Source organism: Beta vulgaris, chromosome 6, assembly GCF_026745355.1.
Source record: "Beta vulgaris subsp. vulgaris cultivar EL10 chromosome 6, EL10.2, whole genome shotgun sequence".
NCBI classification, from domain to species: Eukaryota; Viridiplantae; Streptophyta; class Magnoliopsida; order Caryophyllales; family Amaranthaceae; genus Beta; species Beta vulgaris.
In genome coordinates, this window is record NC_079207.1 from 32,634,887 (window position 1) to 32,659,582 (window position 24,696).

The following is a 24,696-nucleotide window of genomic DNA, read 5'->3' on the forward strand; positions in this document are numbered from 1 at the left end:
GCAAAGCTTAGTACGAAACCCGTAAATAAGCATAACACATGCTTTGGTGGCTATTACTTAGAAACGACTCGACTGTAACAACATAGTCACAATAGTCATATTGTCACAACATGCATCACATCAACTCCTGTTGACCACATACATATTATATTTTTATTCGATTATTTATTTTCTATTACACCATCATTCACATAACAACAAATGCAACAAGGCAACTTCCAAGCAATCATAACAGAGATAAATTTCATATATCTTTATTTGATTAGTCTTTCAAATGTATCAAGGTTCCTTATCAGGAAACTAAGTTTTCCAACTCCGATATAAATAATATTTAATTACCTTTAATCGATTTCTTATTAGAAATCCAACTTATATACTTTACAAATGATTCCTTATCAGGGAATTCAATAACATGACAACATTCCATTACGCAATTTCTAATCGGAAATCCAAAACCCAAGTATGATTCCTTATCAGTAATCCAATATCATAACAACTTACCATAATATGATTCCTTATCAGGAATCCAATATTAACATATGATTCCTTATCGAGAATCCAATACGATCATTATATTACCTGATATGATTCCTTGTCAGGAATCCAATATTAGAATAACTTACCATGATATGATTCCTTATCGAGAATCCATTATCGAAATAACTTTCATCATTAGAGATACTTTCTTTTAACCAAGGGGGAAGAGAACGAGACGGAGAAGGCAAATCTTACACTCCGATAGTGGGGGTCGTAACCTAACCATTTGCTTTACTTTTGGCCAATAATCGCAACAAATACGTAGTAATACATTTTTCATTGTTTTCATTAGGCATCCAAAGGTTTCGCATTACCTGATATCTCGCCTGATTAGCGCCCCATATAGCAATGGGCATGTTTCCATGTGGGGCCCTCAAGGTTCACAATCCATGGGGAACTGTTCGTGTCACCTCATTCGTTGACTCAGACGAGACTACTTTTCCCTTTAGATCACTTAATCGTTCATAACACAATCATATCATTCTTCGAACTATTAAGTAGTTATAAGAATTCTTAATAATCTTTGTACAACAAACTAACTAAACCAGATTATTTCTCCTTAGGGAATCATAATTGCATCGCATAGTATCTTTAGAAGTAAGCATTCAACTAATACATATATGCTTTTCTATGCAATCCAATCCCAATTATGAAACTTATGAATCATGAAAATTAACAAATAATCATGCTTGATAACTATCAATAACAATGATAAATGGTCTCTGAGCTAGAATTAACTAACGACAGTAACGAAACTAATTAAATATATCACATACTTTTGATATAAATAGTTTATATTCTCTTACACTTCATGATTATCAATCCACATTTATCTCTACGACGATAACAACAATTATCAAGCACTGACAATAATTACATAGGTCTGTCTCTTAGAATTAACTAAGGAGAGTTAGCATAAATTCTACAACTAAAGATTCATGGAACAACAATTCATTAAACTTAATGTTTTATGGATCATGTTATCTCGTATGTACAATTCCAATTACCATTATAAATGACAATCAATAATGAATCATATTCCTTATTGGTAGAGCGAGTCAACCTCATTTCTAATTAGAGGTCATTGAACCATATAGTTGAACTACTTTGAAGTTTTCATGGACTTAAATTTAAGTTATATGAGGTATTAACTTACTTTTGGTGATTACTAATTAAACAATAGAACAACCTGATTATATTACTCCATCTACCAATATCACAGTGAAATCTCATTTTACACAATTTAGGTAACTAATTCCATCATTAATTAAGCAATAACTATACTCAGCATATTACTAGCCACTACTGATTACCCCTTTCCAAGATTATTTTTAGCACCAACAAAGTCACGTCCTACATTTAAGAACCAACCAAACTAAATCTCTTACTAGTTAACTTTGATTAACTTAACTCTCAATCATTTAGCAATGAAACGGGTAATGTTTTACTTAATAACCAACATAGGAGTAGCTTACTAATAAACTACCAACTTTATTTAGTAAGTATTACTAAAAGGGATAAACATCTTAATTTCCTTTTAGTAAAATACAAATAGTATTCTAACTTTATTATCTTAATCCGTTTATAGGGTATTTTTTCATCACATTAACTCAAATATCGTTCCAAATAAATCTTACTAATGGACTTTATGAGCTATTCTCTAGTTTTAATAATCTTAATGAATAAATACTTAATTAATTACCTTCCTACTTTAGTTAAGTAAAAATTGTAATTATATAGTTTTCTAACTAATTGATATAACCATTACAACTTCCTTTGCTATCCTTTTAATTTATAGCTCAATACTGAACTTCAAATACTACTATACTTTGACAATAGAAATAGTATACAAAGATTAAGAACTTCCTATCAACATGAGAGCCAAATAAACTTAGGTTGTCTCTTACTAACTCATAACATTGCAGTTCCTTAATTAATAAATAACAACTATTATTCAACTAGCTCAATCAAATTAATGTATTTCTATTACTTCCTTTCAAACAAGAACTCACAAAAGGCTAATTAAAATTCCTTCATTAGTGGTAAACTAACCTAACCTGTTCGATTCCAATCACAGTGACACCAATAAGAATGGAAACAATCAAACTAACTTTGATCACAAATGAAACTATTTGAACTAGATGCTTATTGTTACGTAGTACAAACTAGTAATTCAATACAACTGTTCCCAACAATGGGTTCTCAATTTGGAGACTTGTGCAACAATACCTGGACTCGGATCATGATTCGGAGCTCCGACTAGCAACCTGCAAAAAGGGACCCACCCTCGAGGTTTGGGTGGTATTTCCCCCTCCGGAGCTTAAGTCAGATATCAAGGATATGAAGGAACTTTTAGAGAGAGAAAATAGAGAGAGAGAGAGAGAATTTATGGCAGAATAACAGTACTATGCTCTGAAAAACGTACCTTTCCCTGATTTTAAGGACTATTTATACTGTTTGAAATGACTGATGTACCTTGATGTCACCCTAATCTGGGAGCATCTGATTGGCTGAGCAATAATACTGTGACACGTAGCAAGTGCTGATTGGTGAGTACAACTCACTCTTTTGCAGAATTAGGCTTTACCTGTACGTATTGGGCCTAAGTACAATTTAGGGCCATAAGAGGGGTTTTTAGTACACCTTTTCCTCACAAAAGTGTACTTTAGCCCATACAACCTGCTGACCCATGTACTTTCTTTACATAAACGAATGCCACATGTAAGGCCAAGATGGTGCCACGTGTCATCCCTATAGCCATTGATTTTCAGGCTACAACATTTACCCCTTAAAAGAGGAAGTTACCTTTTGGGCGCCAAGACGGTTGGTTTCCTCTTTTAACCAACCAGGAACTACCCTTCCTTTTTCAAAAAAGAGGCGCCAATTTTTCGGTCTCAACAGGCCAACCTTTAAAGGCAACAATTATTTTTACCGGATGAGGGGGTCATTTTCACCCCTCTATCAATATGCCCCTTTGTCGTTTCTGAGATCATTTTAACATGCTTGAGTGATTTTCTAGAGAGAGAGAAATTACTTTTATCCAAGCTCTTGCTAAGCGTTCTTCTATTCGTCCGAAGTTTCATTCAGCTCATCCTTGACATTCGTCCGAGCATTTTCTACAGGTATTACTTCATTTACTTTCCTTGTATTTTCACGCATTTTTTAAGAAAAATGGATTCGTCTTCTTCATCGAATAATCCCGGCCGCTCAAGGGTTTGTACTTACCCTAGAACAAAGGGCCTTTCTTCCTCGGCATATTCTAGAGTTGTACCTATCTCGGCCGGACATGCATTCTTTTATTTTGGACATGGACGATAAAGTCAGACGACCCAGTCTTTACCTGTGCAGGGTAATCTGGCGCGCGTCAAGCAAACAGCTCAGAAATGGAGGCATCAACTGGACGAATTCCCACTGACAGCCTGACGGGGAACGGGAAGTCCAGAGCGCCCGTCCATAAATCCAACATCCTTCTCCTGGAAGCGTCCAGGAAGAGATTATTGCCAGGGGGTCTCCAAACCCCAGCCCGTCTAGGCAAGAGGCAGCTACTGATGAGGTTAGCGAGGTGGAAGCCTCCTCCAGTCCCGCTAGTGACTCGGAGGAGCAGTCCACCACTTCTTCTGAGATAAGGCACCGACTAGGACCTCTATCTGACCCTAGATTGATCCTGGCCGACAACAGTTGGCTAGGACGAGTAGGCTATGACCTCAAACATTTCTCAGTGGTTATGCCCATGCCGGGTTATCGTTTCGTCCTTCCCGGCCGAGAGGACACTATACTTAGTGCCCCTCCGGGCCATTTCGCTGTTTATCGGCTGGCTCTGGATGCCGGCTTGCGCTTTTCTTTGCATCCTTTTATTAACCGGCTTCTTTATTACTACAACATAGGCCACAACCAACTTGCCCCAAATTCTTGGCAAAACATCCTGACTTTCCTAGCCGACTGTGAGCTAAAGGGGGTTGATCCTTCATTGGCCGCCTTCTCCCAAATTCATTACGTCTCCAAGGTTCCTAAAACAGTAGACGGAGCCTGGTTCAGCGTGTGTAACCGTAAGGGCTTCCTGACGTCTTGGGACAAAACGTCCAAGATGCACGCCTGGAAGGCCGAATTTCTATTCGTCCAAGCGCCTAACAAAGCGGTTGCTAGACGGCTTCGCTATTTCAGCCGATCTACGACCAATACTGGATGAATGGCATCCTACTTAGAGTTGGAGAGCACTTCGGCTGAAGAGATGATGGAATACTTCAGAATTTCGGAGTATTCCATCAACAATTCCTCCTTTACGGCTCCGTCCAATTGGATTCCCTTTAAAGAGATGTTCTACAATGATAACTTCCTGGTTGCTGCCGGCTTGCGACGGGCCCGGGATAGAAGTATAACACGCTTATCTTTTCTAAGTAGTACGTTCGTCTTGATTATCATTCGTATAACTCAGCTTTTTCCTTTTTTTGCAGATTCGACCAGAGCTAAACTTATAAAGTCTTGTATCAGAGATATGAGCTCGGCCAAATTCACAGACTCCCTCTGGAAGGAGTTCAACAAATCCGGCGCTGAGAAGTGGACGGATACACTGGTACACTGAGTGAATATATATTTATTTTTTCTCTTTCTTTTTTCCTGGACGAGCTCCTTCTTTGAGAGGCAAATCGTCCTGAGATATATATGGACGAGTTCCTTCTTCGAGGAGCAGAACGTCCTGAGGTAACTTTGGACGAGTTCCTTCTTTGAGAAGCAGAACGTCTTGAGATAACTTTGGACGAGTTCCTTCTTCGAGAAGCAGATCGTCCTGAGATAACTTTGGACGGGTTCCTTCTTTGAGAAGCAGAACGTCCTAAGATGATTCTGGACGGGCTCCCTCTTTGAGGAACAGAACGTCCTGGGATAACTTAGGACGGGTTCCTTCTTTGAGAAGCAGAACGTCCTAAGATGATTCTAGACAGGGTCCTTCTTTGAGAAGCAGAACGTCCTAAGATTATTCTGGACGGACTCCTTCTTTGAGAAGTAGAACGTCCTGAGTTACTTTGACGCCTTCCACTCTCCTCCAAGCTTCTTCTTGACTAATATTTTTTACTTGCTTATTTCAGAAAAATGCCCTAAAATCCAAGGCATTAGCGGAGAAGGCAGCTTCAAAGAAAAGGCCGGCCACTACTAGTGACGCTCCTCCCCCTGAAAAATCAAAGGGGTTTATGCTAAGAAGAAAAAACCATCACGGCCTGCTCCAAAGGTCGTGATCAACATTCCGGCCGAGGATGACCCTCCCCTCACTACTAAGCAGCCAGACGCGGTTGTTCACTTCGACGAGGCAGGGACTCAGTCTCCCCAGCCGGACGCGGCTTTGGACGGGTCAGCCTTTTCTGGGCCAGTTGCTAAACTGGTATCCCAGATGCCGGAGGCATATAGGACGACCTCCCGATCTTCTTGTAGTTAGAACATTTCGCATTGGCGGTCGACCGATGAGTCCGTCCAACAGACAGGCCGTAGTCATACTCGTCCGTAATATGCACGAGTCTCCTCTTTCAGATAAAGGGAAAGGGGCAACTGAAGCAGCTCCTAATGGGTCTCCCACTCTATCAGACGACGAATCCTCTGCCACCTTCGCAAGGATGAGCTCGGCCGACCGTGAGAAGCTCAAGCAGGAGTTATTCAAATGCTTCCCTGAACCTCACATCAAGGGTTCGTGGGGATCCTCATCAAGACATGTTGTCTATATGTCCCAACTTACTGCCGAGGTAAACCTCTCTTCTATACTTGTAGATTTTTATTGCTCTGCCATCGTCCTAACCTTTCTTCATCTTTCTTTCTTTAGTTATTTGCTCGCAGCATTGTAACTGAAGACTGGGCAAGACTGCTGAGGAAGGAGAATAAAAAGCTCGTCCAGGATGTTACCAAGGCAGCCGACCATGCTCAATTTTCCATGGCCGAGTAGGAGGTGCTGCATCAACAGTCCAAGAAGGCCTGGAAAGAACGGTCGGCCAAAATAGAGTTCCAAAACAAAACTTACCTTCTTCGGCTGACTGAACTCCTGGACGAGAAGGCTGCTCTGGAGCGCTATCTCAAGGACGAGAGAAACTCGGCCCTGTTAGCCGCGGCGGAGCTTCGGAGAGAGAACCGTTATCTCCGAGGCAAGAACCATGCCTTGGCAAAAGAGGTTGAGTCAACTTTTGAGGCGGCCAAGGAGTCCCTGAATGAGGTGATCGAGACTTCTCGATCTTGGGCTGTGAAAGCCTTTGAAATGCTGGCCGAGGAGGATGATATCCCAAGATTTGTCCGTCGGCAAGATTTCCAATAGAGCGTTCACAAGGCCACTGTGGTCGGGGAGGAACTTCCCTTCTTTCAAGAATCTTCAAACGAAGGAGGGGAAGAGGCCGACCCTGATGCTCAGGACGAGAAAAACACCGATCCTCTAGAGCCCTAGTTTCCTCTTCCCATAGTCTTGGCCTTAGGTCTTTTTTGTACTTAACTTTATAGAACTTTGGAGAATTTTGTTTTTCCTTTTAGACTAGTTTGTAATATCTCTCTTTTAGTTATATATAAAAGAGATTTGTTTTCTTGCTACAAAGTTTCATAATTTCATACATATGCCGCCTTTCTTTTAATCTAATTATTTTGGCGAAACTGCTAAGTACAAAAACAACCCGTCCTACAAACACTTCAGCAAACGCAAACACCTCTAATTGGCCGAATACTTTAAATCGATTATCAGATATGCCAAGTTAAAAACCTGTTCAGCCTGAAATTTGGCTATCATTCGTCAAGCTAAAAAAATTTTGTACAAGGATTTGGTCATCTGCAACGCATAAGGTCCATATATATATGCCCCTTTTCTTGGACGAAGAGAACCTAGCGTCTTCTTTGGTTCAAGAAGAAGAGTGACCCTACTTTACCGGATAACTTGGACATTTCATGAAAGTTATGGCAACTCGTCCATCCTTGTTGAAAATATGATATAACTTGTGCCTTTACTAAGGTTGTTATCCCAAGTTATGGTTGTTGGACGGAAACTAGGATACCTTTACTAAAGTGTCCTAATTCCAACCGGCTTCGTTTAGGAGATGTGAACTTTTTAAGTTAACAATTTGTAGGCCTATATCATGTGCTATCCTTTAGAGGATGGTAACATGTTGGCCGGTCTCCTAATAGAAGGTGTTTTTTGTTGCTGTTCTTCTTTATAAGTCAATTTTGCACCTTTAGATAAGAAAACAAGTGCTAAGATACCAAACAAAGAGACAGTCATAGGAGAGAAGTAGATTTGTATTATATGAATTTTGCTTGGCTGGGAGCCAAGAGACATGTATACAATTCTACTGCTTCACTGATGAGTATTAGCAAAAGACTACATTCTTGTAAGCTAATTTACACATTGTATTTCTTCAGAGTATCAGAGTTCCACGTCATAGGAACATAACGCCCGTCCATATGCTCTAGACGGAAGGTGCCATTCTGAACTTATTGGACGATCTTGTAAGGTCCTTCCCAGTTTGGAGTAGGCTTACCCAGCTCCTTGGCCCTGCCAACTGCTTCCATTTTCCTCAGAACGAGGTCTCCTTCATTCAAAGGCCGCCTAGAAACTCATTCAAAGGTCTCCTTCATCCTTAGCAGTGCATTGCCCCTGACTTCAGCAACTTGATCCAACGCTAATCTGAAAGCAGCCCAGTTGGCATCCTCTAAATACAACATGACTCGCAGAGTCGACTCTTCGACTTCAATAGGGAGAACAACCTCAAGACCATAAATGAGCATGAACGGAGTTTCTCCAGTTGAGTTCTTGGCCGTTGTTCGAATTGACCACAAGACCAACTGTAACTCTTCTACCCATAATACTCTTGCATTATCCAACTTCTTTTTAATTCCTGCTGATAAAATTTGGTTGAAAGCTTCAACCTGCCCATTGGCCTGAGGATGGGCGACTGCAGCAAAGTGGGCCTTTAATCCTTGATCGGCCAGCCATTAACGGAGATTGGGGGTTTCAAACTGCTGTCCATTGTCGAAAACAATAGATTGAGGCATACCAAACCTTGTGATGAGGTTCTTCCAGACGAATTATTTGACGTCATTGGTGGTAATTCCTCTCATAGCTTCAGCTTCCACCCATTTTGTGAAGTAGTCGACGGCTACTACAACAAACTTTTTCTGGCCGGCTGCTATAGGAAAAGGGCCAAGAATATCCATTCCCCATTTGGCAAAGGGAAGAGGAAAAAGCACTGGAGTTAAGTAGTTGGACGACTTCTGATAGATGTTGCCATGCCTTTGACAACTATCACATTTCTTTGCATAAAGCAAAGCGTCCTCCTTCAGAGTCGGCCAAAAGTAGCCGGTCCTTAAAGCATTTTCTCCTAATGCCCTTCCCCCAATGTGGGAGGCACAAGCTCCCTCATGGAGCTCTTTCAGGACTTCCATCCCGTCTTTTCTAGTGATACATTTGAGAAGAGGCCGGTTGAAGGATTTCTTGTACAGAGTTTCATTCCACAACTCAAACCACTTGTCCCTAGCCTTTACATACTTAGCCTCTAAGGGATCAAGAGGCAGCCGACATGTTTTCTTATAGTCAATGATGGGGCTCATCCATTCGTTTTCCCGGCTGAGAAACAGGACCTCCTTGGAATCAATGCTCTTGGTCGACTTGACCTCCCATAACACAGTTCTTGGCATATCTCCTTCAGCCAAACTGGCTAGCTTGGAAAGGGCATCTGCTTGATGATTTTCCGACCTGGGTACTTGGTCAAGCACAAACCGCTTTAATGACTTTATTTCTTCTTTGATCAAATTCATGTACTTACTAATAGATGCTTCTTTGCATTCAAACTCCCCATTGACTTGACTGACCACCAGCAGGGAGTCTGTCTTTGCCTCAATTTCCAGGGCTCCGGCTGCTTTGCACATTCTGATGCCGGCTAAGAGAGCTTCATACTCTGCTTCATTGTTCGAAGCCTGGAACTGAAATTTCATAGCATACTCAAACTTGTCCCCTTCTGGTGACTGTAAGATGATACCAGCTCCACAACCATTGGCCGTTGACGATCCACCCGCTATCAGGATCCAATGCCGCTTCCCTTCTGCGGGCTCTTTGACGGATTCTATTATAGGCCAAGTGATCTCTACAATGAAGTATGCTAATGCTTGCCCCTTAATTGCTTTTCTGGTCTCGAATGATAAATCAAACATATTGAGCTCCACGGCCCACTTTAGCATTCGTCTAGATGCATCCATCTTTTGCGACACTTGCTTCAACGGTTGATCAGTATAGACTAGAATACTATGAGCAAGGAAATAAGGTCTCAGCTTCCTGCTGGCCATAAGCAACGCCAAGCCGAACTTCTCTATCATTGAATACTAGACCTAAGTGTCCTTTAGCACATGGCTAACAAAGTAGACGGGCGTTTGTACTGAGTTCCTTTCAGCTAAGAGAACAACACTAACCGCAAACGGGGATACGGCCAGGTAAACATATAATTTCTCTCCTTCGGCCAGGTAACTTTGCATTCTTCTTTATTGTTGCAAAGAAATGATGGCACTTATCGCCGGACTTAGATAAAAATCGTCCAAGGGCGGCCAGACACCCTGTTAAACGCTGGACTTCCTTTATCTTGCACGGAGAGGTCATATTCAAAATCGCTTGTATCTTGTCAGGGTTGGCCTCAATTCCTCGCTGGTCGACCAAGAACCCTAGAAACTTGCCTGCTACTACTATAAATACGCATTTTTGCGGATTGAGCTTCAACTTGTATTTTCTCAAAGTCATGAATATTTCTCTTGAGTCATCGAAATGATCCATCTCCTTTCTGCTTTTGACGATCATATCGTCGATATAGGCCTCCATATTTCGTCCTAATTGTGGCTGAAAGACCGAATTTATGAGCCTCTTAAAGGTGGCTGGTGCATTTCGGAGGCCGAATGGCATCCTCAGCCAGCCATAAAGGCCTTTCTCAGTGATGAACAAGGTCTTATCCTAGTCTTCAGGCCACATAAGAATTTGATGGTAGCCGGAATAGGCGTCCATGAAGCTTAGTAGTGTATGCCCCGCTGTGGAGTCCACCAACCGATCGATTTTAGGCAAGGGGAAACTGTCTTTTGGACAGGCCTTGTTTAAATTGGTATAATCAACACACATCCTCCATATGCCATTCGGCTTGGGGACCATGACTACATTAGCGATCCAGTACGGATAAAAAGTTTCCCAGATGAATTTAGACTTTAAAAGCTTTTGAACCTCCTGATCAACAGCTTGGTTCCTGACTGGTCCCAAGTGTCGTTTCTTCTAACGAACTGGCTTTTGCCCCGGATCAATGTTTAACTTGTGCAAAGCGACTTCAGGATTACACAACAAGAATCCGCCTTTTTAGCGTCTGCATTTAGCGTCCGACGATACAAGCGGACGGTAAATTTATAATTAGCGTCCGATTAAAGACAGATGCAAATTAGCGTCCGCTTTTTGAGATTTAGCGTTCGTTTAAAAAAACGGACGCTAATTAGCGTCCGTTTAGTTAAAATACCGTCCGTTAGACGGACGCTAAATAAGAGGTATAAATTAAAAAAAAAAACTCCAGTCGACCAAATTATCAACCCTAACACACGCCTCTCTCTTCCTCACTCTCATCTCACGTTTCTCTCTCTTCCTCACTCTCATCTCACATTTTGGTGCTCTCTTTCTTGTAGATCTCACGAAATCAGGTATTTCTACTCAGATTTAACTAATAAATTTGTTTTTTTAGTTTTGATTGTTGATTATGTAGTTTATTTTCTCGATTTTCTTTGTCTTTTTAGTTTCGTTTTGCGTTTTCTTGTTCTTGGTTTTTCGGTTTTTCCTAGATCTGAATTCCCTAAGATTTTTTAATTTTTGTTGTTTTTCGATTTTTCTTTATTTTTTTGAGTTTTCGGGATTATGAGATTTTGATTTTGTGTGTTTATATTTTCGATTTGGTTATTCAATTTTTCAATTTCGCGATTTTGGTTTTTTTGTCTTTGGTTTTTCGGTTTTCATCTTTTGATTTTTCTGAGATTTTGAGTTGTTTCTTGTTTTATGAATGTTGTTTCCAAATCTGGGTTTTGGGCATGATTTTTCGTTTTTTGTGGGCATGATTTTTCGTCTTATTTGGAAATCAGTTTTTCGTTTTTTTTAACATGTCTTCTACTTTGATAGATATCACTGCCAGTAGTTTGAGATTAAATTAAATTAGTATAGAAGTATATAAGAGTTACTTCAGTATATACATGAACTTATGAAGCATATAAAATGTGAATCGACTAGACAAAAACAATAAGAAAAGGTAAACAAACCTGATGCAACAACGAGTAGTTAAGTACTATGCTTAGATTTGGCCTTCCAGGGGACCGTGGTAAAAAAAAAAAGGTGTTTCTAAGGAGAAGGTTAATTGAAAAACGAGCAAGAAATGAGGCCTGCATAGAACTGTAGAAGGGTGTTGTGCAGTAGAAGGGGACCTGTTCTGAAACCCGATGCAGTGTCTGTTGACGCATATCTGCAGTATGGTGGTGGTGTTGCTCTTATGCACTTGCTATTTGTTGCCCCTGTTTTGAATAGATTTAACTCGTTTTGTACTTGTTTTTGCTGCCCCTGCACTTGCTATTGCTCCATTCTCACACATTGGCTCTGTTGCTCAACTAATCTTGCTCAATTTGTTGATGTCCAATTGGTGTTTGCTGCTTTACAGTTGTTGCTTGCCTTGCCTTTAATTTATAAGTCATCTTTTATAATTTCTTAATCATTCACTCCAATTATCATGCTAGTCTTGTTGCTGTAAGTTCTTTATTATTTGTAAGTTAGATGTATATTGAAGAGATTTAGGTATAAATCTTTTTAGTTGTTGGATTTTACTTGATTCTAAGTACTGTTTTAAGGTATAAAGCTTTTCCAGAATATGATTCAAAGATAATGCATTGTTCAATATTGTTTTTTATATCCATTTATTTTACTTCCTATGTATATCAATTCTTTGACAGATATCTGCTGCAACATTTCCAGTTTGACAGACTTACAGTATTAACTCACAGTTCCTCATTGGTGATCGAGTGATGGTGTCACCTGTTCTGAAACCCAATGCAGTGTCTGTTGACGCATATATCCCAAAAGGAAATTGGTTTGATCTATTTGATTACTCTCGTACAGTATACGCTACTAGAGGAAGACATGTTAAACTCAGTATTTGTTATCATTCTTGATGAAGGTTTGTTTTGCTATGTTATTTATCCATAACATAAAAGTGTTGCCAATAAATGATATTAGACTTCATGGTCATATGTCATCTCTAAATAGACCTTGTGATTTTTGTTGTTTGACATTTCTGCTTGATGTTTATCTTATAAGCAGGAACATGGGTGGATGAAAGACTACAGTCCGTATTTGGCTCTTATTGGCATCTTGGTAAACCAACACTTCTTCTCAAACAAAATTTACTTGGCATATTCTTTACTTGCTTTCATTCTTCATTGTTTTTGATTTTGCTCAAATTTATTTATTGTTGCTCAAATTTATTGTTGATTATCATAAATTAGAGGTGTGTATTCCATGCTACGACTGGTGTGATTTCCTTTGATAGAATCATTCTTTCGGTGTTGTAGTTATGAGCATGTTTGTCATAGTACTTGGATATATTAAGCTGAGACAACATTATGTTTGTTATATGTCAGATTACCAAAATAGAACCCCCTGCTGGTGGGAAACTATTACCCCTACAATTTCACCATTCCTTCTCCTCCTTGTACAGTGTATTGAAATATTATTCGATGAATCAAATCGAAATTCATTTCGTTTTCGTTCTGGAATTAAAGAAAAGAACAAAGGCAACTTTCCTTTTCACATAACTAGTCCTAGATGAACAGATGAAACAAAGAAGCATGGCATTAGTCCCGACTCCTGCCTATTAGTCCTTATCCTTATCTCTTATTGTTGCACAAAGATGCATCTTTTCAATGTGGTTGATTGTGGAGATTTCGTACGAGTATGCATGAATTACATGAAGAAATTAAGATTAGTGCATATTCTATCAGATTACGACCACCTTTTTTCTATTTGAAGTAAGAGACAAAGAACATAAACTTTACAGAAAACTTCCACCCAATGTGGCCCTTAAATAGCAACAAGGATGAGTTGAATGGTTTTGAGGTGGCTGGGTTTATCCATGTACTTACTGATGTTGTTAAGCAAAGTGGAGCAGGCCACTTGTATGTAAAACATGAATCTTGTGAATGAGGGGAGAGAATGATAGTTTCTTCTTCTTTGGTTAAAGGCAAGAACATATTTTGTTGGTTTCTTTTAGTTATTAGTAAAGCAAGTAACATGTGTTTGGCTCTAAAGATTATCAGCATGAGCTCAGTGTAAGTTGGGTAGCTTTATTCTGATAGATTTAGGTGCATTGGAGTTGTGTTAACTAAATAGATTTAGGTGCATGAGCTCATTAATTTCTTTGTTTTTTGTTGATTTGCAGGGTTATGAGATTTGTGTTTGAGTTCCAGATTTGAAGTTGGTTTCGATCCAGATACCAGATTTAAAGTCCGTTTTGGTTAAAGATTTTTGTTGTGGAGTTTAAAGTGTACATGTAATTAAATGGGATTTGTATTAGATTTTGTTCGAAGTATACTAGAATTTAGTTCTAGAATTATTTTTTCACTTGTAATTACATTTATTATCAATAATAATTGAATTGATTAATTTGTTTGCCTTAATAAAAGAAGTATGGTATTTGCATCATTCCATATATTATTACATTTAATATTAGTTAACCAAAAGCAAAAAAGAAAAAAAAAAGTGCAAATGCGTACCAAAAACAATAAAGAAAGTGCAAATACGTGTTTGAGAAAATGGCCGCTAATTAGCGACCGCCCAGGCTAATTAGCGACCGCCAAGGCGGTCGCTAATTAGCGTCTGCTACCGACGGTCGCTAATTAGCGACTGCCTTGGCGGTCGCTAATTAGCGACTGCCTTGGCGGTCGCTAATTAGCGTCTGTAGTCGACAGTCGCTAATTAGCGACTGACCCAGAAACGGTCGCTAAATTCGGAAAATCAGACGCTAAATCTTTAGCGTCCGCTCTGCGGACGCTATTTGGAGAATTAGCGACCAAGGGTTATGCATCAGCCATTTAGCGTCCGTTGGCGGACGCTAATATATTTAGCGTCCGATTCCGTGTTTTTAGCGTCCGATTTGTGCGGACGCTAAAAGCTGACATTCTTGTTGTGTTAATCTCCGGCATTTCCTCAACAGTATATGCAAAAACATCCTCGAATTCTTTCAGCAAAGTAACCAAGGCGTCCTTGGTCTTAGGATCCAGGACGGATCAAATTTTCAGTGTCCTTTCTGGACGTTCTGGATTCAGGCAAACCTCAACTGGGCTCTCTACTGGCTCTAGACGTTCTAGTCCCAAACTCATGATGGCCATTACTTTTTAAGACGAATTCTTTTCTTCCTTAATAGCCAAGCATCTCCTTTTCTTACTCGGCAGGAGCATTCACGGTTTGCTCTTTGGAAAGGGCTTCATTTGTGCCTTTTCTACTTCTTGCTTCAACTCGCTTACATGACGTTTTACCTTCTCGGCCGGTTCATCCTCCATGGCCTTTGGCCGCTCTGATTTCTCCTTCCATGATGATAGTCTCAAAGTGGTAAGATAACATTCCCTTGCCGCCTGATGGTCTCCATACAAAGATCCAATTTTACCACCGTCACACTCAAATTTCATGAGCATCAGGTGAGTTACAATGACGACTTTAATGTGATTTAAGGTAGGTCGTCCGAGGATGACATTGTAAGCTGTCAGATCTCGTACTACCAGGAATTTCACAAAAAGCGTTCGAGCAGCCTCTTTATCTCCCACCCTGACGGGTAGGGTAACTGTCCCCATGGGATGAATAACTCCTCCGCCGAAGCCGATAATAGGATGATTGACCGGAGCTAAATCATTTTCATCAAACTTCAATCTTGATAGACAATCCGCACTAATGATATTGGTAGAACTTCCGGTATCAATCAGGATCCGTCTTACCCTAAGATTTACAATTTTCATCTCTACCACCAGTGGGTCATCATGTGGCGTTCTTATCTTCCCTTGATCCTGCTCGCTAACCATAATTTTGGGAAAAGGATCGGATTCGGCCTGGTTGGTAAGCATCACCTGGCTGAGTTCCCGCAAATAATTCTTGTGGCCGCGAGTTGTAGGACCTCCGGCTGCAAATCCTCCAGAAATTACCATCACCACATCTTCATCAGTGCTCTCGTCATCTTTCCTTCTTCCCTGACGTTTGTCTTTCTTCTGGAATTTTCTACTTGACTGAGGTAGATAAGAGTTCATTTTACCCTTGCGGGCTAAGTCTTCCAATGCTCTTTTCAGGTGCTTACACTCATTCGTCTCATGACCACAATCTTTGTGGAAATGACAGTACTTACTTTTGTCCCTGTTTCTATAGGGCGTCTTCATCTCTACAGGTGCCTTCAGCTCATGCTGATCCTTGATCTCCATGAGAATGGAATACTGATCCTTGCTGAACTCTATGGGTTCGGCTGAGGCTGCCGGTTCAGATCTTCTGCTTCTCTTGGACGAAGTCGTCATCGAGGTCATTGCCCAAGTCTCAGCTTTCTTGGGAACACACTTTTTTGGCTAAATAGCCTCTTCAACTTTCTTTACCTCTGGATGCTTTGCTTCTGCGCAAACTTCCGTAGCATGAATAAAAGCCTTGGCCTCCTTAAAGGCCGCAGTTAGAGTGGTTATCTTCTTTTTTACCAAATCAAATTAAAGCTACCAGGCCTCAAACCTCGGATGAAAGCTTCAAATGCCACACCAGCATTCAGATCCTGGATCTGCAATGCTTCTAAGTTAAATCTCTTCACATAACTTCTCAAGGCTTCCTTAGGCCCTTGAATGACCTTGCCTAAATGCATGTTGGTCTTCTGATCTTACCGATTAGCTACAAAATGGCTGGTAAACAATATACTAAGCTCAGTGAAGTTGTTCACTGAGTTAGGAGTAAGATTGTTAAACCACTTCTGCGTCACTCCCTTTAGTGTGGCTGGAAAGTTCTTACACCACGTAGCGTCATCAACTGCCTGAACGTACATCTAGTGTTTGTATGCTGATAAATGATCGTCTGGATCTGTGGTACCATCAAAAGGTTCAATCGTTGGAAGCTTAACCTTTGGGAATGGGGGAGCTTCCATCACTACAAGAAAATGCTACATTAACGACGGCTAGTAAAACAGACGGTATTAGGGTAAATAACGACTGCTTCAAACCGATGGCCCCCACCGACGGCTTTTAACAACATCACCGACGGCTCAAGCGGATGCTAATATCAACGACGGCTTAAAGCCGTTGGGGCCTATACTATTTTGAATTTCGGATTTTTAGGATTTAAGCGACGGCTTTAAACCGTCGCTGATGTAGATTAGGCCGTCGTTAGTTAACACGACTTAAAACCCCTGCTTCCTAACCACGACTGTTTTTCAAAATTTCCTCCTTCCCACTAAGTGTAACTCGTTTTTGAAGAACTTGGGTTTGCTAAGCGCGAAACAACCGGCGAAACATTGTAGGCAATTCCGGCGATCGGGTATCATTGACCGGCGACAAAGACCACAATTTCGACGGTAATTTCTACCCCTCTTTTTTTTAATATTTTTTTTTCTTTTTTTACCCTAAAAATTGGGTTTTTGGATACAGTTAACTACAAGACGCCGCCTACAAGACAAAGGCCACAAGACGCCGGCGGAAATCAGTATTTTAGCCGCCGCCTCCTCGGACACACAATTAATTACATCACGACCGCCGCCTACGCTGCCTCCGCCGCGCGAATCCTTAGCTTTTATCTGGTAATTCATGTTGTTGTTTAACAATTGTTGTTTGTTGTTGTTGTATAATTTGTTTAATTTGTTGTTGTTGTTTAATTTGTTTAATTTGTTGTTGTTGTTGTTGTTGTTATAATATTTGGTAATTAGTGTTGTTGTTGTTTAATTTGTTATTGTTGTTGTTTGTGGTTGTTGTTGTTTGTTGTTGTTGTGTAAGCATTATGTTGTTCTTGTTTGTTGTTGTTGTTTATTTTGTAAGTAATGAGAAGTGCGAGGAAGTCTTTGTTCTTGTTGTTTGTTGTTGTTGTTTACTTGCAAAAAATGAAGGATTCTTTCACATGTTTTGCATTTTGTTGTTGTTGTTGTTGTTGTTGTTGTTGTTGTTGTTGTTGTAATGTTATAAATATAGTTTAAGCATTATGTTGTTCTTGTTGTTGTTGTTCGTTGTTCTTGTTGTTTACTTTTAAGCTTTGTTTTCCATCAGAAACTACCACATTTTGGTTAGTCATTTTCTCTGATTCTTGCTTCTTCTTCTTCTGTTGAAAAACAATTCACAAGTGTGTCTAGCTTTTATCTTTAATTAAGCGAGAAACCAGGCAAACAGAGAAAAACAGGGGATATATAGAAGTGAAAGAAAAACTTAGAGAGAGAGCTAGTTGAGAAAAAGAGTTGTAAGAGAAGACACAAGTAACTTAAGGGGGGATTTGTCAAAAAAAAAAAAAAAACATAAGGGGGGGAATAAGTGGACTCAATTTATAACTTGTTCGAACCACAAACGGACGAAACTACCACAACCTTTCCAGCTTTTTGTAAGAGTTACTTTCAAGTGCATAAGTCTTTCTTTTAATGTGCATTTTATTTGTAGAAAAGAAAGTGATTTAGCATAATAACAAATTCATATCAATACTTGTGATTAAAAAGGTAGAAACAATTTCCTTAAGTTCATATTGTTGTTGGTTCGATATTTGTAGAATAGCACAAAGTCACTATCATGTAATGTTATAAATATAATTTAAGTATTTAAATAAATATGTTTGCATCGTCATATGCCTAGAATTGTAGAATTGTACGTAGGTGGGTTGTTAATGACTATTGTGATTGAAATGGTTTAGTATTTGTAGAATTGGTCACTATGAAATGGAAGGAGCGTTGGTGGATGTATGATAGATATGACAATGGGCGTAACTTGAGGCCCGAGTTCTTGAGGGGGGTTGTTGTTTTATATAGGTAATCATGTCTAATACTAAGGGGCGCGGAGGTCGATATGGCTTAGGTGGAAGCCAAGGTCGCGGGCAATTGATTCCCAGGGAGCTTTTTGAGTCACCAGGAGCTCCAGAAAGCCCGAACCTTGGCTCTGAGACGCAACGAGATGATTCTCAGGCACGTGACATTGGTGACCACGTACCGGAGATGCCGAGCAGCCAGAGGGAGGAAGCTGAAGGGTCAAACATGCATCAAAAAGGGTTTTGAGCCCTACTGGATTGTGGTAAATTTCTAAATTAATATATGATTCATAATATTTATATTTTCAATGATATTGACAATTTAAGTGTTTGTTTTCAATTCAGGTTTGATGATAACAAAGTTAGCGGGTTTATCACTGACATTTTCCAGGGTCATTTTCGAGAACCTTGGTTTAACTACGGTGAGGTGGACGATGCAACAAGGACGCATTGGTGGAACTCATTCACGGTATGTATGAATCAAATTATGAAGAATTAAATTTATTATATTAGTTTATTAACAACTTGTTTTAATGTTTGTTAAAGGGTCTTTACGAATGGGCTCCTGAGTTAGATGGCCAAGTGAGAAAAGTATACCAGATGAAAGCTGGAAATCGTTTGAGAGATTTGCGGTATTGGGTGCTTAACAAAGCTAAAGAAAGGCCAAAATGGTTGGGGAAAACCATTTTTGAAACAATGAAAAAGAAAAGTCAGGAGCCTGCATTCCTCGAGAAATCTGAGAAGGCGAAGAAGAACCGAAGAGGTGGCTCATCTCAATCCAGTTGAGCCGTCGCACTTTCAGGGTTCCATCTCGGCGGCATAACATGCTAAAAAGATGGTAAGAATGTTTCATATGTATTACTTAGTTTGAATTTCATGATTTTTTCTGTATATGAAAAAAAAATAAAGTCTATGTTCAACAATGTGTACAGGCAAAGAGTAGAGGAGGAGTACTCCCTACCGCCCCCGAGTTGTTCTTGAAGACTCATTTCAAAACTGTTGCTGGAAAAGGAGAAATTGCAGCAAACAAGAGAGCAAAACAAATTTCGGTACATACTTTTAAACATATATTTAAGACATTATAAGCTATTTTATTTGAAAAATGAATGAATTTGAGTAGTTTTAAGTTAGTTTGAATCATAAACACCTCAAACATCCTATATATACTTAGTTCTCAGTGTTAGATTATATTTTATTGAAATTACAAAAATAGCAAGTTAGAACCAAATATAGGTCATTTAGCTCATTTTAGGCCCATATTGCTTGAAAATGAATGAATTGAGTATTTTAAGTTAGTTTGAATCATAAACACCTCAAACATCCTATATATACTTAGTTAAATGTGTTAGATTATAGTTTTATTGAAATACAAAATATAGGAAGTTAGAACCAAATATAGGTCATTTAGCTCATTTTAGGCCCATATTGCTTGAAAATGAATGAATTGAGTATTTTAAGTTAGTTTGAATCATAAACACCTCAAACATCCTATATATACTTGTTAATGTGTTAGATTTTAGTTTTATTGAAATTACAAAATATAGGAAGTTAGAACCAAATATAGGTCATTTAGCTCATTTTAGGCCCATATTGCTTGAAAATGAATGAATTGAGTATTTTAAGTTAGTTTGAATCATAAACACCTCAAACATCCTATATATACTTAGTTAAATGTGTTAGATTTAGTTTTATTGAAATTACAAAATATAGGAAGTTAGAACCAAATATAGGTCATTTAGCTCATTTTAGGCCCATATTGCTTGAAAATGAATGAATTGAGTATTTTAAGTTAGTTTGAATAAAACACCTCAAACATCCATATATATACTTAGTTAATGTGTTAGATTTAGTTTTTATTGAAATTACAAAATATAGGAAAGTTAGAACCAAATATAGGTCATTTAGCTCATTTTAGCCCATATTGCTTGAAAATGAATGAATTGAGTTTTAAGTTAGTTTGAACCATAAACACCTCAAACATCCTATATATACTTAGTTAATGTGTTAGATTTAGTTTTATTGAAATTACAAAATATAGGAAGTTAGAATCAAATATAGGTCATTTAACTCATTTTAGGCCCTATTGCTTGAAAATGAATGAATTTGAGTAATTTTAAGTTAGTTTGAATCATAAACACCTCAAACATCATATATATACTTAGTTCAATGTGTTAATTTAGTTTTATTGAAATTACAAAATATAGGAAGTTAGAACCAAATATAGGTCATTTAGCTCATTTTAGGCCCATATTGCTTGAAAATGAATGAATTGAGTATTTTAATTAGTTTGAATCATAAACACCTCAAACATCCTATATATACTTAGTTAATGGTTAGTTATTAGTTTTATTGAAATTACAAAATATAGGCAAGTTAGAACCAAATATAGGTCATTTAGCTCATTTTAGGCCCTATTGCTTGAAAATGAATGAATTGAGTAGTTTTAAGTTAGTTTGAATCATAAACACCTCAAACATCCTATATATACTTAGTTAAATGTGTTATATTTAGTTTTATTGAAATACAAAATATAGGCAAGTTAGAACCAAATATAGGTCATTTAGCTCATTTTAGGCCTATTGCTTGAAAATGAATGAATTTGAGTATTTTAATTAGTTTGAATCAAAACACCTCAAACATCTATATATATTAGTTAAATGTGTTAGATTGTATTTTATTGAAATACAAAATATAGGAAGTTAGAACCAAATATAAGTTGTTTTTGCTCATTTTAGACCATATTGTTTGAAATGCGTGCATAAGAGTATATTATTTAACCAAATGCAGGAGACGTACAACAAGAAGCTGGATGATTGTAGCACTCAAGGGTCACAGCCAAACCCTGATTTGTTGTATTGGGAGACAGTTGGTGGGAGGAACAGAGGAAAAGTGCAGGGGTTGGTCAGGGAGATCATTTGTACTACAACTCTTCATCTGGGCGAGGAGGATGGCTCTTCACAACCATATGAGCCATCGATTTTTTCTCAGCTAGAGGCGCAGGTGGAGGCCAAGGTCGCTGCACGGATGGTAGAAGTGGAGGCAAAGGTTGCAGCACGTCTGGAAGAGTCAAACCGGGCCCTCGTGCAGGAAATGATGCGGAACATGACTAATTTTGGCACTTGTTCTCAGGTTGCAACACAGGACCCTCTCCACAACGCAGACCAGAGGATGACCCGGGGTTTGGTGGTGGCGGCACTATGCTACAGACACCGCCACAGTGTAGTTTGTTTGGTTTTGCAAACTAGCTAGATTACTAACTTATAGTTTCATACTTAGTCTAATTTTATATATGCACTTAGTGTCTATATTTATCGGCATATATCTAGTTTTGTTTTTAGGTGTCTCGGTATATTTTTTTGGAACTCACTTTTACTCGATTTCCTGACACCGGGATTTATTTTGCGTATTATATAAGGTAGTTTGTTTAATTATAGACATTTAGTGTCTAAATTTCCCGACATTGGGATGTATTTTGTGTACATAAATCTAATCTATTTCATTTTTAAGTTGCATATTTCTTTAGTTTAAAATATAGAATGGATGGAGGCGACGCAGGAACATGTTTAATGTAGTATATATTCGATGTTGGCGTGCAGTACAGGTTTAAGTATAATTTTGGAAAACATTATTAAATTATTTAATATAATTAAAAAACAACGACGGCTAAACTTGAACCAACGACGGCTACAGTCGTTGTACAAGAGAGCAATGACTGCCAAGGAATTAAAGACAACGACGGCGTCGGCGTCAGCGACGGTTAGAGCCGTCGGTGAAAACCGACAGCTTCAAACGACGTTGAATACGACGGTGAACATCGTTGATACACCGACGGCTCAAACCGTGGGTGATAATATCAACGACGGCTCCAACAGACGTAGAAAACCGTCGTTGAACCACCGACGGCCAAACGTCGTTATTTTGTAATTCAACGACCAAAACTGCAACGTCAGTTGGTTAACGACCGTTGGCCGTCGATGTTTCATTTAGCGACGGCTTTTGAAGAATCAGCGACGGCTTTAAGCAGTCGGTGACTGGGCCTATTCTTGTAGTGCATGATTCTGGCCGAAAAGGGAGTCGGCCAGTTAATCCTGAGCGCCCCAACATGTCCCTCAGTGGGTATGTGCTCCCGGCGGTATTACACTATTGGTTGTATAACCGTTTTCTCTTGCCTTGGCTGAACAGCCGAAGGCCCATGACTTCTTCCTGCCATCTTGGACGGAGCTCTTAACGAAGGGTCTTTCATGTAAGGAGTAGAACCTGAGGCTGAACGCTTAAGAGCTGCAACCCTTTTGGGCTGTAGGTACTCCCTGGCCTCCGTCTCCATATTATGGCCAGTAGGAGGGATGTTATCTCCTGCACGGACTACCAACTTCCAGTCCATCTTCCTTCTTGGCTCACTAACAGCTGGTTATTTTCCCTTAGACAGCGGCTTGGTCAACTCTGGCCAAGGGGGTCGGCTGGTCCCTAGAGGACCTTCCTGAGACCTTCCTCTGAGCGGCACCGCGGCCTCTCTTTCTGGGTTAACCTGAAAAAACAGCATATTATTCTTAATTTGCTCTTCCATGACAGCGACCATTCTGGTATGGAAATCATTTCAGCACATTTTCCAGATGTCCAGCCGTCACTGGACGGTCAAGATTCTCTTGAATAATAGGGACCCTACTCCCTCCAGCAAGACGGACGGCAGCAGAGGGCCTGTCTCATCCTTGAGGCGGCCTCTCATCATCCACGGTATCCTCTACTCGTATCTCAAAACTTCTGTTCCGGGCAACATTGGATGAGTGACAATCAGTCATTGTTGCGTTTTCCCACAGATGGCGCCAAATGTTACGTAGTACAAAACTAGTAATTCAATACAACTATTCCCAACAACGGGTTCTCAATTTGGAGACTTGTGCACTAACACCCGGACTCGGATCCTGATTCTAAGCTCCGACTAGCAACCTGCAAAAGGGACCCACCCTGGAGGTTTGGGTGGTATTTCCCCCTCCGAAGCTTAAGTCAAATATCAGGGATATGAAGGAACTTTTAGAGAGATAAAATAGAGAGAGAGAGAGAATTTATGGCAGAATAACATTACTATGCTCTGAAAAACGTACCTTTCCCCTGATTTCAAAGACTATTTATACTATTTGAAATGACTGTTGTACCTTGATGTCACCCTAATTTGGGAGCATCTGTTTGGCTGAGCAATAATACTATGACACGTGGCAAGTGTTAATTGGTGAGTACACCTCACTCTTTTGCAGAATTATGTTTTACCTGTACTGGGCCTAAGTACAATTTAGGGCCATAAGGGGGGTTTTTAGTACACCTTTTCCTCAGAAAAGTGTACTTTAGCCCATACAACCTGCTGACCCATGTACTTTCTTTACATAAACGAATGCCACATGTAAGTCCAAGATGGTGCCATGTGTCATCCTTGTAGCCATTGATTTTCAGGCTACAACACTTATTCTCCTTCATATTGAAAATAAGGTTCTATTACATTCATCCTGTAATAACGAGTATAACCTCCATCCTATAATTAAATTACTTAATTCTAAATTAATAAACTAAATGATACTGTTATAAATTAATTCCATGCATATCCACAACAATTAGCAGCAATATTATCGAGTATACCAATATATAACCAGAGTTATGCTAACTTCATATTATCAATTAAATGTGAATTAAGCAATAAAATATCAAATTTCATCCCATTAACCAAGAGGAATATTCAAATAACTAATTCCAAGTAAATTTATATATAAGCACCAACTGAAATTCATGTCATATACCCATTCTTTTGGAAACATAAATTAATTTGAAACTTAATCAATTACATGTAAATCATAATAACACTTTCAATTCATAACAAGTTAATTGGATTAGTAAAGGAAAGAAGAAGGAAAACTTAGTTTAGTACCTTTGCCCAACCACACACGACCGCCAAGACAACTGGCAACACCTCGAAGAAGCAACATCACAACGGGTATACTGAAGGAAGAAAGGATAAGGCAGTGGCTGAGCTCCATGGGGTTGAAGCGTTAATGGTGGAAGCGTTATCGCCGAAGAGTTCAATTCAGGAATTACAGCAGCAAAAGAAGGATACGCATCAATTCTCGGAATGGCTTACTATAATGAAGAAAAATCAAAGCAGAGCTGAAGTAACG

At 39.3% G+C, this 24,696-nt stretch overlaps 2 protein-coding genes and 1 long non-coding RNA gene across 3 annotated transcripts; 1 reads left to right on the plus strand and 2 right to left on the minus strand.

The window, feature by feature from the left end:
* Positions 1–8,574: 8,574 nt before the first annotated feature.
* On the minus strand, positions 8,575–9,858 carry LOC104896463 (uncharacterized). The gene has a single exon (XM_010683212.2). It carries the CDS (start codon positions 9,856–9,858, stop codon positions 8,575–8,577), a length of 1,284 nt encoding a protein of 427 aa, XP_010681514.2.
* Positions 9,859–14,991: 5,133 nt separating this feature from the next.
* Positions 14,992–16,086, minus strand: LOC104896464 (uncharacterized). The gene has a single exon (XM_010683213.2). The coding sequence runs from the start codon at positions 16,084–16,086 to the stop codon at positions 14,992–14,994; it is 1,095 nt and encodes a 364-aa protein (XP_010681515.2).
* A 3,273-nt stretch (positions 16,087–19,359) lies between these two features.
* Positions 19,360–21,440, plus strand: LOC104896439 (uncharacterized). Its single transcript, XR_008969766.1, has 3 exons — positions 19,360–19,376; positions 19,471–19,587; positions 21,326–21,440. It is a non-coding gene; the product is annotated as an uncharacterized LOC104896439 (long non-coding RNA).
* The last annotated feature ends 3,256 nt before the right edge of the window (positions 21,441–24,696 follow it).

What these genes read in the sequence shown, in the direction of transcription:
- LOC104896463 (XM_010683212.2), bottom strand. Translation starts at nt 9,858, where the DNA reads ATGATAGAGAAGTTCGGCTTGGCGTTGCTTATGGCCAGCAGGAAGCTG.
- LOC104896464 (XM_010683213.2), bottom strand. Translation starts at nt 16,086, where the DNA reads ATGACGACTTCGTCCAAGAGAAGCAGAAGATCTGAACCGGCAGCCTCA.